General features: G+C 41.3%; 1 protein-coding gene across 1 annotated transcript in view; it reads left to right on the top strand.

Annotated features, from left to right (window-relative positions):
• The window catches only part of ULK4 (unc-51 like kinase 4), a 590,170-nt gene that overhangs the window by 399,150 nt on the left and 177,366 nt on the right, over positions 1-13,654 (top strand). The window contains exon 33 of the mRNA XM_055321719.1: positions 7,563-7,729. Within this exon, the coding sequence (XP_055177694.1) occupies positions 7,563-7,729 (167 nt within the window). The remainder of the gene's footprint in view (positions 1-7,562; positions 7,730-13,654) is intronic.

Here is a 13,654-nt window from a genome sequence, read left to right as displayed (position 1 = left end):
CCTCAGTTTGGGGAGGTTATGTTTGGATTTAGAATGTTGTGTTCGAATCAGTAATGATAGAAATAGAAATTGCTTTCAAAAGCTTGGAGTTTCAAAGTGTGCTCTCATGTTAACTCTCTAACAGATTTTGAAGAAGTAATAATATAATCAGGACACAATGACCGGAGGAGCTGGGAATAGCTCATGCACATTAATATTCCCAGAACATTAAACACTTGAAAATAACTCATGGGGATGACTCCTTTAGAGATTTGCTTATAATTAATACAAAATAATTCTTGGATTTTATTTTTGATGAGTTGGGTGTAATTAATGCAAAGTAATTCTTGGGTTCTGTGGCTTAATGAATTCTGATTTCTTTTGGAAGTGTTAGGATGGAGTATTAAGTTCTTATGGTGGCATTTGACCAGAGGACTGGGAAATGCTAAGGCACCATTTCAGATGCCTTTGTACAGCATCTCTGAGGGAGCTCATAGGCAAGCAAGGCACAGAAATCTTTATTGTGCTCGTCTCCATAAAAGGCTGTGTCTAGCCTTACTTCCTATATTAGGTCCCCCTACTAGAAACAAAGTAGGCTGTGTCTTTCCCTTTGTATTTGCCTTAGTATTGAAATATCAGTCTTGCATCTTAACACTCAAGCAGGAGAACCTCCCTATTTGCTTCACACAGATGTGTACCAGCTTGTGCCAACAGAGGCAGGAGACACAGCAAGGGCTGTACATTTGCCCAGGGCTCTGGAACAGAGCTGACTTAAGCCACAGGTAACTACTAAATCTCAGACTGGGTCTGGATGAGAGAAGGGAGAGAGGAAAAAAAAAAGAAAACCCAAACAATGAAAGGAATGCCCATGCCTTTTCCAGGGATGGAGGCCTCTGACTATGCTGTATACCAGTCTTTTCAGTGGAAGAGTAGAGTGGAAAGAGCCATACACTCATGCCCACTGACAGTTGAATCCTTGGGGGAATTTTCACTGTGAAGAATACAGTCCTGGCAATGTCCTTGAACTTGACTCTCTCTCTCTCTCTCTCTCTCTCTCTCTCTCTCTCTCTCTCTCTCGGAGGTGAGGGTATCTTTCTCTTGACTAACACTTCTCTGTGGAGAATAAAAGAACAAATAGGGGAATGTTAACTTCCTTTCCCTCCATTTGCCTCCTTAGATTTATTCCTCCACTTTAGTAGAATGTGTTGTGTTTCAGCTTATTCACAGAGCTTTGCCAATATTCACAATCCCATCCTTGAGTCCCCTGGGGTAAGATGAGGGGAGAAGGAGTGGTCCCTCACTTTTTTCCATAGTGAATGTGGGTAGCTTTATGTTGTCAGCCTATGTGAATGCAGATTCAAGTCCTTCCTTCCAAGAAGCAGTATTCCCTAACTCCCTCTTGGGGAAATTCTGGGCGCAGTGTGGAAGCAAACATGTCAAAGCGTACAGGGTTTATGGGGAAAGTGCACCAAGAAAGATCCAGTAACTTGAAGTTTGACTTCAGGCCAAAGGATTACCAAAGACTGGCATTAATTGCCTGGAAATGACCCAGTCAGTGAACTTTCTTCAGGGTTATGAACTGTGGCAATTAAACAGCCTTGACAGTTTTTTCTTTTTAAATTTTCATCATTCCTTTTTCTCTATGACATGATGATGATACTATCAGGATGATTTCCCTATGAGCACCTTTTCCTTCCTTTCCTCTATAAACCCTGCCCCTGTCTGGGATTTGCTCAGTGCTGCTCATCTTGCTTGTCTGTCTTGACTATCCTCCGGGAACTCTTCCACTCTCTCTGGTTGTCTTCAGTTTCTGTTTTTCCAGTCTCAACTACCATCCAGTTTCTAGTTTTTAATCTCCAGCTGCCTCTGGGCATTGGCTTTCAGATGTTATCACAGACTCATCATGTCTTAAAAGCTAATTTACAGTGCCTAGAAAACTCACTCCCCATGTCTTCCCGTGCTGACACAGTTCTCCTATTCCTTACCCTTTCTGGCTCCATTCCACTGTTGCCACCAAATAACAAATCACACTTCTTTAGTGATGTGTCTGCCTTCCTCCTTGCTTCCCACCACCACTTGGTTATGGCATGATCACAGTGGCCTACTCATTGGTCTTTTGGTCTCAGTTCCCCACTGGTTGGTCTAAGAGTCTAAGTATATGGACAAAAGTATATGGACTCTGGAGTTATACATGGATTCAAATCACTTCTATAACTTGTACTTAACTCTGTGACCTTGAATTTGTTATTTGAGTACCTGTTCTGGAGTTTGTTTTTTTTCGTTTATATAAAATGGAGATATTAGCATCTCCCTAACAGATCTGTTATAGAATTCAGGTGAGGTATTAAATGTAAAAAGCTTGGGGATCCCTGGATGGCTCAGCGGTTTAGTGCCTGCCTTTGGCCCAGGGAGCGGTCCTGGAGTCCCAGTATCAAGTTCCAAGTCGGGCTCCCTACGTGGAGCCTGCTTCTCCCTCTGCCTATGTCTCTGCCTCTCTCTCTCTCTCTCTCTCTCTCTCTCTCTCTCGAATAAATAAATAAATAAATCTTTAAAAAATTTTTTAGAAAATGTAAAAAGCCAAGTAGAGGCCCATTGCCAGACATAGAGCAATGCTCAGTAAATGCTGTCATCCCACACAGACTGCTGTGTCAGAGTATGCAAGATTTCCATCACCTTAGAAGGTTCTATCTTGTCCCTTCCCTAGAGCCTACTACTGTTCTGATCTCAGGTTATTTTTCTGGGAAAAAAAAAAAAAGGTTTTTTTTCAGAACCTTATGTAAATGTATTCATACCATTGTGTTTATATACCTGTTTGTAGTGTTTATCTCTCAACATCCTTTTTGAGATTCATCCATGTCCTTGTGGGATTCAGTGGCTCATTTCTTTTTACTGTTGACTAGTATTCCATTGTATGAATATCTTAATGTGTTCACCCATTCTCGTATTGACACTTAGGCTATACTCTAGTTTGGGGCTATTTTGAACAAAGGTCTAATGAGTCTTTCAGTGGATATAGGTTTTCACTTGGGTAAAAACCTAGGAGTGGAATTGCTAGGTAATATGCTGTTTATTTAAATTAATAAAAACTGCAACTATTTCTTATCAGCAATGGATGAGTACTGGTCACTCCACATCCTTACCAACATTTGGTGTTGTCAGCTTTTTTCATTATTAATTATTCCTGTTTGTGTGTAGTGGTATCTTGTGATTTTAATTTGCATTTTGTTTGTGACTAATGATGTTAAACATTTTGTATGTGCTTATTGACCAACATCTTTAGCAAACTGTTTAAGTCTTTTACCAGTCTTTAAAATTGATTATCTTTTTATTATTGAATTATATGAACTGTATTCTGGATATAAGCTTTTTATTAGATATCTATGTTGTAAATAATTTTGTGATGAAGTTTAACTTATTCATTTTTAAATGATCCATACTTTTTGAGACCTCAGAAATTTTGCCTGCTTCCTAGTTACAAAGATCTTTTCTTATATCTTATTCTAGAACCTTTACAGTTTTAATTCTTGTGTGCAGATCTGTGATTCATGTGAAATTAATTTTGCAAATCATATGATGTAGTAGTCAAGAATCCTTCTCTCCATATGGATACTCAGTTTTTCCACCCCCTTTTTTTGAAAAGAATGTTTTTATAAAGAATTCACTTGTTGAAATTTGTGTGACCCATATAAGTGTGGGCCCATTTCTGGACTCTGAAATTGGAAGTATTTGTATGAAGTCATTGTTTTTCTTTTATGGATGTATACTTCTTCTTTTTTTTTTTTTTTTTTGGATGTATACTTCTTATCTCTGTCTACTGAATCAATGACGTTGTAGCAATGAGCATCCCTGGTCCTCAGACTGTGGTTTCTAAATACAGTTTCTTCTTAAACCAAGATTTTTGGAGAAGTAGCTAATGCCCAGTCTGAGACAGGAATTTTTTATTTTTTAAACTCTTCATAAAGCTTTTTAATTCATTTTATTTAATATCTTTGAGGCAGGAATTCCTGAGATGAAATTGGGACATATTATAGCAAAGGCTAGGACATTTTCAAGGGGCTGTTAATAGCCAAAGATGGAAATAAGTTGAACATTAAAAAAAAAAGATTGAATCCATTGAAATCCATAAAATGTATTCTTTAAAAATCCACTGTATTCACAATGATGTCACAAAATGAACTAATTTAGTAACTTCTTGGTTTTTTCTCGCTTCCCCAATCACTCCCCCATTTGTCACATTTGGTAATTGCTAATACTCCAAAATCATGGTTCTGAAAACTGGTAAATGATAACAAAGAAACGTTTATCAAACATATATCTTGTCTTTCCTTTACAAACCATATTTTATGATACCCAAACCATTAATAAAATAAGATTCTTTCTTTCTCTGAAAGAGAGAGAGAAGGTACACCAGTGAATTTAAGAGCTCAGGAGCTAGGGGTGGGGCAGAGGGAAAGGGAGAAGCAGATTCCCTGCTGAGCAGGGATTTCTCCCCCTCCATGTGATGTAGGCTCATCCTAGGACCCCAGGATCATGACCTGAGCCAACGGTAGATGCTTAATGGACTGAGCCACTGAGGCACCCCAAGAAGATTCTTTATAGAAGAAAACCAGCTGAAAAAATACAGAAGGAATGATAGAATTAGAAACTTACTATATAACCATTGTCTAATGAAATGATGGGACTAGACAGTGGTCATTAGTAGGTAACATTTGATGGGAAACTTTATAATGACTGGGTTAGGCTAACTACTCCTGAACTTGATCAATTTTAACATTGTTAAGTGTGGAACAACTAGACAGTGTATCCTTCCAGATATGATGCAACAGGACATGTAGAGACCCAGCCCCAAGTCTTATTGCCAAAATAATTGAGCCAGAATTAAATGGAGTCTCTGGTCACTACAATTACCATTTTACAGGAAATACAGGGATGGAGGAACCACAAGAATATCTACAGGAAAAAATGATCTAACTTCTCCAAAAATAAATGGCATGAAAATTGCAGGCAGGGGAAAGACTGTTAGACATTAAAGGAGACTTAAGGTCTGCAACCAAATGAAATGTGTGGACCTGGTTTGTATCCTGATTTCAGCAACTAATCCTAAAAAAGACAATTTTGAGACAGTTGAGTTTTGAACATAGGCTGGGTATCACCCATAGTAAATAAATTTCATTTTATTAAGTGGTAATAATGTTTTTTTTTAAAAGAATCTTTATCTGTTGACTATACAGAAGTATTTACAGGAAAAATAAGATTATATCTGGTATTTGCTTTAAAATCATAAGAAAAAAAAGTGGAACTAGATTAAACTAAGATGAGCAAAACTATTGATAATTATTGAGGAAAGTGATGGGGATTCCTTTTACAAAACCATCATGTGTCTTTCTTCGTCTCCATAATAAAAAGTTTAAATGAGAAAAACATATATTTTGACCCTGAAGTGAAAATTCTGGCCATAAAGAGCACTGAATGTATGGCTGAGAATAGACCACTTGACATCATACTAATGAGCTTGCTGGCATTATCACTGCTGTGGAGAAATACTTCATGTCATGCTTCATTTCTAATCTCCTATGAGCACCTTCCCTGACAGCTGGTGACTTGAGTGTGTAAAGTCAGAGCTTGGCAATTGTTGCCTGCTGTTCCACATAGCAGACCGGAAAGACTTTCCATCCCAGTGGGGGTTCGATTGCAGTCATTGTTTGCACTCTTTCCTTGAAGCCTGCATGAAGATTAGGAAGATGGCTCACTGTTGCTCACCAGCTGTTTAGTCTGAATCAAGCAGCAGGTAGCTGGATGTCCAGGTGTCCACCTCTCCTTCGGAAAAGCCACATCCTTCTCTGCTGCTCACATAGCTACACTTCCCCAGTACTCACCCTCTGCACCTTTGACCATCTACGTGATGTGTCACAAAGTAATCATAAACCCTCAAAGGAAAACTTCCTGCAACATGTATTTACCAAACACTGTGCTTTATAGCCCTTTTGCCCTACCTGCAACTCATGAATACCAGTGTGCCGATTCATGGCACGCGAGTGAGTGATGCTGCCTACCTCAGAGGAGAATGCCTTCTGGTGTCATGTGCATGTCATAATAATTGCTTTTCTGTACTGTGTGTCATTGATGATATGTGCAAGCAAACCTTGTCATCGAGGGGCGCCTGGCTGGCTCAGTGTGCTAAGCATCTGCCTTAGGCTCAGGTCATGATCCCAGGGTCCTGGGATCGAGCCTCATGTCAGGTTCCCTGCTCAGCAGGAGTCTGCTTCTCCCTCTCCCTCTGCTGCTCTCTCTGCTTATGCTCTCTCTCTGTCAAATAAATAATCTTAAAAAAAAACCCAACCTCAAAACTTTGTCATTGATAAAGAAAGTTTGCCAATAGTTAATTCTACCTTCTCTTCAAATATATTTATCCTCAGCTTTGTGACTTGTACCAGCCCTTGTCATAAGGAGTGCAATGTTGAATGAGGCCTCTATAATTTTGGTTTCTTTCTGCCTTCAGTGACAAAATTAATTAATTTTGAAATCTAAGAATTACTCTGCATTTGTCTAGGAGAACTAAATTGCTTTCCTGGAAATGACAATGGCCTTGTTTGGAAGAGATAACCAAAGCTTGGATGGATGTGCTTGGCAGAGTTTTCATCCAATTGATCATCTGAAAACTAGGGACAAATGGATTGCAGGACCAGTAAAGTCCACCTTACAGTATAGCTCCCCCCACCATCTGCTGTGTAAAATAGTTATTTTTGAAGATTTAATTTTCTAGAACATTCAGATGATCTACTGATGCCAAAGGTCCTGGTTTATAACACTGTGTGTTGTATTTTCACCACATTTACATCTGAATCATTTTTGTGAATTCAAAGAGTAATGCTACATACATAATATCAATAAAAATGTCAATTCAAGTGGAAGCAACAATGCCCCTACTTGTGAAAATGCATTTTTTTGGGATACACTACATCAAACTAAAAGTTGAAGACCACCTGCACTATTAACTTAGTATGAGGTTTGCAGAGACAAAATGATAGAACCTAGAAATTTCCAAATGTCAGATTTCTTAAAATCATAGTTGATCTTCATTTCAGTTTTTTGTTTTTTTTTTTGGAATGCATGTGGAAAAAAATACACTTCATTGCTCTATCCTCTTGGAGTGACCCAATAACTTGTAGATCCTTGGGTCCCCTGGGTTCTCCTGTAAAGCCTGATCCACATCATGAAGAACTGTACCTTCAGAGAACCTGGGGACAGGATGTTCCTATGCAACATGTTTCCTTCTGGTGCCCCGGAGCACTCTCTTCTTGTGAAGCCTGTTCACTTAGGATCGTGTTTCTCAATGTGTAATTTGGGGAACCCTCACATCAAATCACTTGGGGAGCTTATTTAACACATCTCAGGCTCCTGAGCAGACTGGGAGTGAGACCTGGAAACCTGCCTTTTTAAAAACCATGCCTGGGGCTATCTGCTATGAGTGCAATTGAAGGACTGCTTCGAGTTTACACATACGCCTGCCCCATTGGGTTTCTGAGACACATTATTTTGTAATTTATGAAGCATGTTGTACCCTTCTCCTTTTTTACCCTTAGGACTGGTCCGTCACGTCTGTGACCTGTTCACTGAAACTGCCACATTGTGCTTGGATGTGGACAATAAGAACAACAATGAGACAGCGGCTGCGCTGCTCTTCTCCCTGCTTGATATTCTGCACGGGATGCTGACCTATACATCCAGTGTTGTCCGGCTGGCTCTACAGGTACAGGGCCTCTGCTGTGCCTTGAATACCCCTACACCATGTCATACTTCCCCTTCTCTCTCTCCTCTGATCTTCCTCTAATCTGTCTTTATTTTTGAAGAACATATGATTCTGTAGAGACTACCAGATAAGCCATCTTGGGCATGACCAACCAATGTCATTGGGGTGACCAATGTCAAGGATACATAATGTGATCACACAATCTGTAAACTTTTTTTTTTTTTTTTTTTTTAAATAGGCTCCATGCAATGCAGCGCTTGAACTCAGAACCCTGAGTTCAGGACCTGAGCTAAGATCAACAGCCAAACTTTTTTTTTTTTTTTAAGAAGAATTTTTTTTTTTAAGATTTTACTTATTTATTCATGAGAGACACAGAGAGAGAGAGAGAGAGAGACAGAGACACAGGCAGAGGTAGAAGCAGGCTCCATGCAGGGAGCCTGACATGGGACTTGATCCCAGGTCTCCAAGATCATGTCCTGGGCTGAAGGCGGCACTAAACCACTGAGCCACCCAGGCTGCCCAACAGCCAAACTTTTAATTGACTGAGCCACCGAGGCGCCCTCCCAGTGATCACACAATCTGAAAGGAAAGCAAGAAAGGACAAAGGAAAGACTAGCCAGGCCCCAGTTGGGTAAGTCTCCTGATGGAGATCGTTTGCCTACAGGCACCCTTGGACCAGCCCAGCAGTGTGCCATCTTACCAGTGTTGGGACGGCACTCCAGCCTACACTCAATAGGATGCATTAACTTGCTATGGACAATGGATTAAGATTTTAGGCAAACATGCACACACACATACACGTGTTTGTATACGCACAGGTACACACATAGACATACATGTACAACACACAAATTCTCTCACTTCCTTTTATGACCAGTAACATGGAATTGCAAGATGGTTTTTGAGGACTAGAAGTATAATCAGTATGATCATTGAAAAAGTCAATTTGCCCCAAACTATAACCTGGATTTACTTTGTGTCACGCTGTAAGAAAGGAAGGGAATGTGGGTTTGAGTAGTTTTTTTTTTGTTGTTGAGTATTAGGTGCCCACACATATGTATTTCATTTAACTAAATGAGTCTGCTGGTACTTAGATTATGTGAAAGCACACAGCCAAACTGAGTTCATTGCTATATTTAAAATCCTGGTAAAATTGCAAGAGATATACATCAAATGGTAGTATCCTGGCTTGACTAGATGCAGAAGCTCAAGTTGAAACCAAGCTGTTTTGATACTTTGCCAGGAGTCATAGTAGCAGAGCCAAGAATGATTCCCCAGACTCTGGTTTAGTCTGTAGTATTCATCATTCTGATAAATGGTATCTTTTATCCCAAGTCGAGCCAGTTAAGTGTTTAGCTTGTCTAGTATGGTTTAATAAATAATTCCAAGATCCCCTCAGTAAACATTATAGTTAATGTTTAACCCAAACTTGTAAAGCTGGTAGGTGGAAGTGGCCTTCAAACAACCTAGTTCTTTTTATTTGCTCATCTATAGTCATTGCAAATGAACAGAGCACTGTTAAGTACTTCTGTAATTCTGAGTCATGGATTTCTCTTCTCTTTTCCTCTTTTTTTCTAGTGTTTTTTCAGAAAATGTTGTTTCTTATTTCAGCCTTGACAGTGGTTTTAGGTAATTCTTCAAGGTGCAGTCGATAGGTACTCTTGCAAGATGCTTTGATGATATCAGTCTGTAAAAGATTATGTTTTGTAGATTATAGATAAAAGGGATCAGAAGTTTTAAAAATTCCAGAACAATAGAAATCCTTTTATTACAAGTGATTAAAGAGAGATTCAAGGATCTTTAAAACTCCTTAATACAAAATATTTTCTTATTCTGTTTTTTAAAAATTTTCTAGTATACTGGTAGATCACTATGTCTTACTTTTTCATTTCTTCCACACCACTGTATGTTTTACTGCTAACATCTTTCTAAATCTTCACCCGTAATACCTGTCACATATTGCTTTTGGCCTTGACTATGACTTTGATCTTCATATACTGGTGTCAGTCTGACAGAGTCTTTGAAATTGAATCAGGGGAAAGAGCTGGAAAAAGAAATGGCATGTGTATCAAAAACACATCCTCCTAGAACACGGAGCTAGAAGTACTTTCCAAACCCAAAGTCACCTCTTCCATTTATAAACATGCTCCACCCTGGGGATTCTTCTGCATTCAAAATGTGATCTACTTCTAACAGAAACTACTGTAAAGTAGAAGAATTGAGGGTTGCCAGTGTTTAAAATGATAAGTGCTTAGATTTTCTTTTTCAGGAAGGAGCGTGATACGATGTAAGAATGTATTCTTGGGAGGTGGGGACCATGGGAAGGCACTGTTAGACTCTCTATCGGAAATTTAGTCCCTGGCGCCAACATGCCTTGTTATTCAAAGTCAGCCCTGGTTTAACCTCCTGGGGGTTGTATGGGGGAGATATGGAAGTGGATATACCAGTACATGCTCCAGACTCACTGGTGTGCTATGGGCCTTGCAAGTGAAAATGCCTTGGATGCACATCCTACCCACACCACCTTCCACCTGTATGACCCTGGGCAAGTTCACCTGCCTAATGTTGATTTCCTCATGTACAGAGTAGAAATGATAAGAAATGCCCTACAGGGTCATTGTATGAATTAAATGAGAGAAGAAAATATATGTGAATATATGTGTATAGGTGGTATCTTGTATATGCCGGGCTCAGGGAAGGGAAGCAGGAAATGACTGCTGCATCATTAACAGCAAGAACATTTCACATCCCTGCTTCCAGAAGGAATCTGCTTCCAGAAGGCTTCCTGTGGACTACGACTTCCTCATGTCTGTGTCCTGGCATGTGGGAGGCTGCTCAGGCCATAGTTCTAAATAGTTCAGAGACTAAACTGACTCCTGAAAGGCTTATGAACTAGTAATTTATGGTTTGTTTTTGTACTTATTCACCCAGGACAGGGCTAGGTTCTGAGAATTCAGCAGGGATCTGGAAAGGAAGGGTGTTAGCACTCAGGGGGCTTGCAGTTTCGGAGGGAAGACCGTCAGTACACAAATGGCAAGGAAATCATCATCCCATTATATCTGTGAGCAGCAGCTACTGTGAGTTACAGAATGCTGCAGGGTAAACATGGGAAGAGAACCTAGGCGAGTTTTGGGGGTTGGGGAAGCCCAATTCAATATTAAAATCCAGGTCACCTGACACCCCCCCCCCCCCCGCCCCGCCACCACCACCACCACCAATCTGGGCCTTGACTATCATTTGCGAAATGATAGTCCTAGAACATGGACTGTTTCTATGCTGGTGCTGCAGACGTGCTGGTGGTGTTGCTCAAAGCCTGGAATGTGGCCATGAGTCCTCCTTTGACTTGCACACACTTAAAGACTATCATTAGTGAGGGCTGTAGTCTGTTTTCCATAGCTCTGGAAATTATCCAGTTGGACTCCTCTGTCATGTTCCCCTTGTTGCTCTTGCCCATGAGCTACCCTTTGCCTGGTTGCTGAATGCAAGGGAGGTTTTTCTGCCATTGCCTCTAATCCTCACCAGGCCTCTCCCTTCCTTGGCAAACCTCAACAACATCTCATTATCTGAGATGGGCTCTTCATACTTGTTGGTGAGATAGTCAAGGCCTTGTATGATCCAGCCCTAGGGTGCCTTCCAGGCCTCTGCGCTGTCCACACCCACGCCAAACATTCGGCTCTTCGTATCTCACTCCCTGTGCCTTTCCTCCTACCGTCCCCAGCCCCTGAAACACCGCCCTCCACACTATTCCCCTGTAGACCTCCTTCCCACCATCAAAATGACAAAGTCACATGTCACCCTCTCTTACTTCCCCTCACCACTCCAACTGGGTCCACCTCTATGTCACTTTTCACACTCTGCCTTCAGCCCAGTCATTGGTAAGCATGCTATCCTTTTGAGCAGACCACAAGACCCTACAGAGTAGGGGCCAAATCATGTCATCTGTGCATTGTGAGTACACATGTGATGATAATTGGGGAGCACGGTGAGTGCTGAATTGCCCTGGGCCCCACCATTGCAGCTTGTCCATTTTGTACTTAAACTGCTAGGGATGTCAGAGAGCAGCTACCTGAGGAACTGACTCTCTCCTGTTCTCTACAACTGCCTTATCTCTGTGTTTCTTTTTTTTTTTTAATTTTTTAAAAAAGATTTTACTTCTTTACTTGACAGAGAGAAAGTAAGCAGGGGGAGGGGCAGAGGGAGAGGAAGAATCAGACTCCCCGCTAAGTGGGAAACCTGATGTAGGTGTCTCGATCCCAGCACCCTGAAATCATGACCTGAGCCGAAGGCAGGTGCTTCACCAACTGAGCCACCCAGATGCCCACCTCCGTGTTTCATTTAACAACTCTCTTGAGTACCTACTACCTGCCACTAGATTCATGTAGCAGTTAGATAGAATAGAATTATATTTCCCCTGGCCATTTGTTTATTTTTATCTTTTAATGCTATACTCCTTTATCTCATTTTGAGTAATGACATATTGCCATTTAATAATAAAAGTGGCTCATCAGTTGACATTCCCAGATTTTATCTGTTTAAGAATATTAAGTTTATATTTCCACCCAGAGTCCTCCCATGAAATTCATCCTTAGAGATCCAGCAGCTTTCTCAAAAGGATCGCTAGATAGAACACCCCGTTGTCATCTCAAATTCAACATGTCCAAAACTAAATTCAGCATTTGCCTCCCCAAAACATTCTGCTGCCCACAAGGTCAGCCACCTTCCTCCTGCTGTGCATACTAGAAACCTGGGAGTCATCATTAAAATTTTTCTTTTTCATATTCTACATCTAATGTGTTACCACTAATATAGATTTTACCTTAAATATCTAGTAAGTCCAGTCATTTCTCTCAAACCCTATTGCTCAGGCTCCAGTGCAGTCTACCATCTTCTCTTGCTTAGACTATAACTGGATGGGTCAAGAACACTGGATGCCTGGGAGTGGGGCAAGTTACCCTATGGCCATGACAGAGGCAAGTGAGTCATGGACCAGAGGCAAGGGCAGAGGACCTGAATGGAGAGGACAATAGCTATATCATAGCAGAAAGAGAACTTCCTTGCTGTGGAGAGAGCCCTTTACAAAATGCACACAGTGGGCCATAGATCTGGGTATTAAGAGGTTGCCTCTAGGGAGTGTGACATTAGGGACCTGAGATAGAGAGGGGAGGGGGGCCTGGGCCTCTGAAATTGTTGCTCAGCTTCCATTTTTCTTACTGTGGGAGCCCCTGCCGGGATCCCTCCATGCACAAAGCATCCGCTGCAGTCCCATATTTTTGTAAGGAGAGAAGTTTCTCTTGCATTTCTGGTGTGAACTTCTCTGTTGTGTGGAGAGGCAGCATGCTCTTTCCAGAACCCTTGGCAGCTTTGCAAGGAGGTGTTACCTGAATCTTGGTGGGGGAGAGTCTGGATGTTTCTTGGGAACAATAAGAAATGACTATGTAGATTTAGAGGATATGGAGGACACTGGATGTCCTGATGGAAAGAGTCCCACAGGGTCCACTTGTTCTTGTGGCACCATCTGCTTGCTTCCACGTTTGGGAAGGAAGCAGTGCCATCATGCCCCCTCCCGGCCTAGGTGCTTGTTTGCAAGACTGTCTGATCTTTCCCAAGAGAGAATCCGTTTGCTCTAAAGGATGATGTGTTAATGTGAAAAGGCCAGGATTCTATCTCCCACTGTGCTCCAGAAGGCGGGATCAACAGCCAAGGGTCAGAAGGGTTCAGACCTCTGGGTTGGGGTTGCACATTTGTTTTCTGGAAGGAAATCCTACCTTTCTGGTAAAGTCAGTTGGGAAGGCCAGAAGTGGGGGTGGGGAGCGGAGAGGGAAGCTCCGTGCTAAGATTACTGTGGTTCCCCTTGGCTATAGAGAGGTGCAGGTTGTTAAAAGGCAGGTGTATGCTTTTTTAATCGAGTCCCTCTGAGCCAGAGAA

The sequence above is a fragment of the Nyctereutes procyonoides genome, unplaced genomic scaffold (assembly GCF_905146905.1).
Source record: "Nyctereutes procyonoides isolate TBG_1078 unplaced genomic scaffold, NYPRO_anot_genome, whole genome shotgun sequence".
In the NCBI taxonomy this organism is placed as follows: domain Eukaryota; kingdom Metazoa; phylum Chordata; class Mammalia; order Carnivora; family Canidae; genus Nyctereutes; species Nyctereutes procyonoides.
Note: the sequence above shows the minus strand (reverse complement) of the source record. Positions and strands in the feature narration are given on the sequence as shown.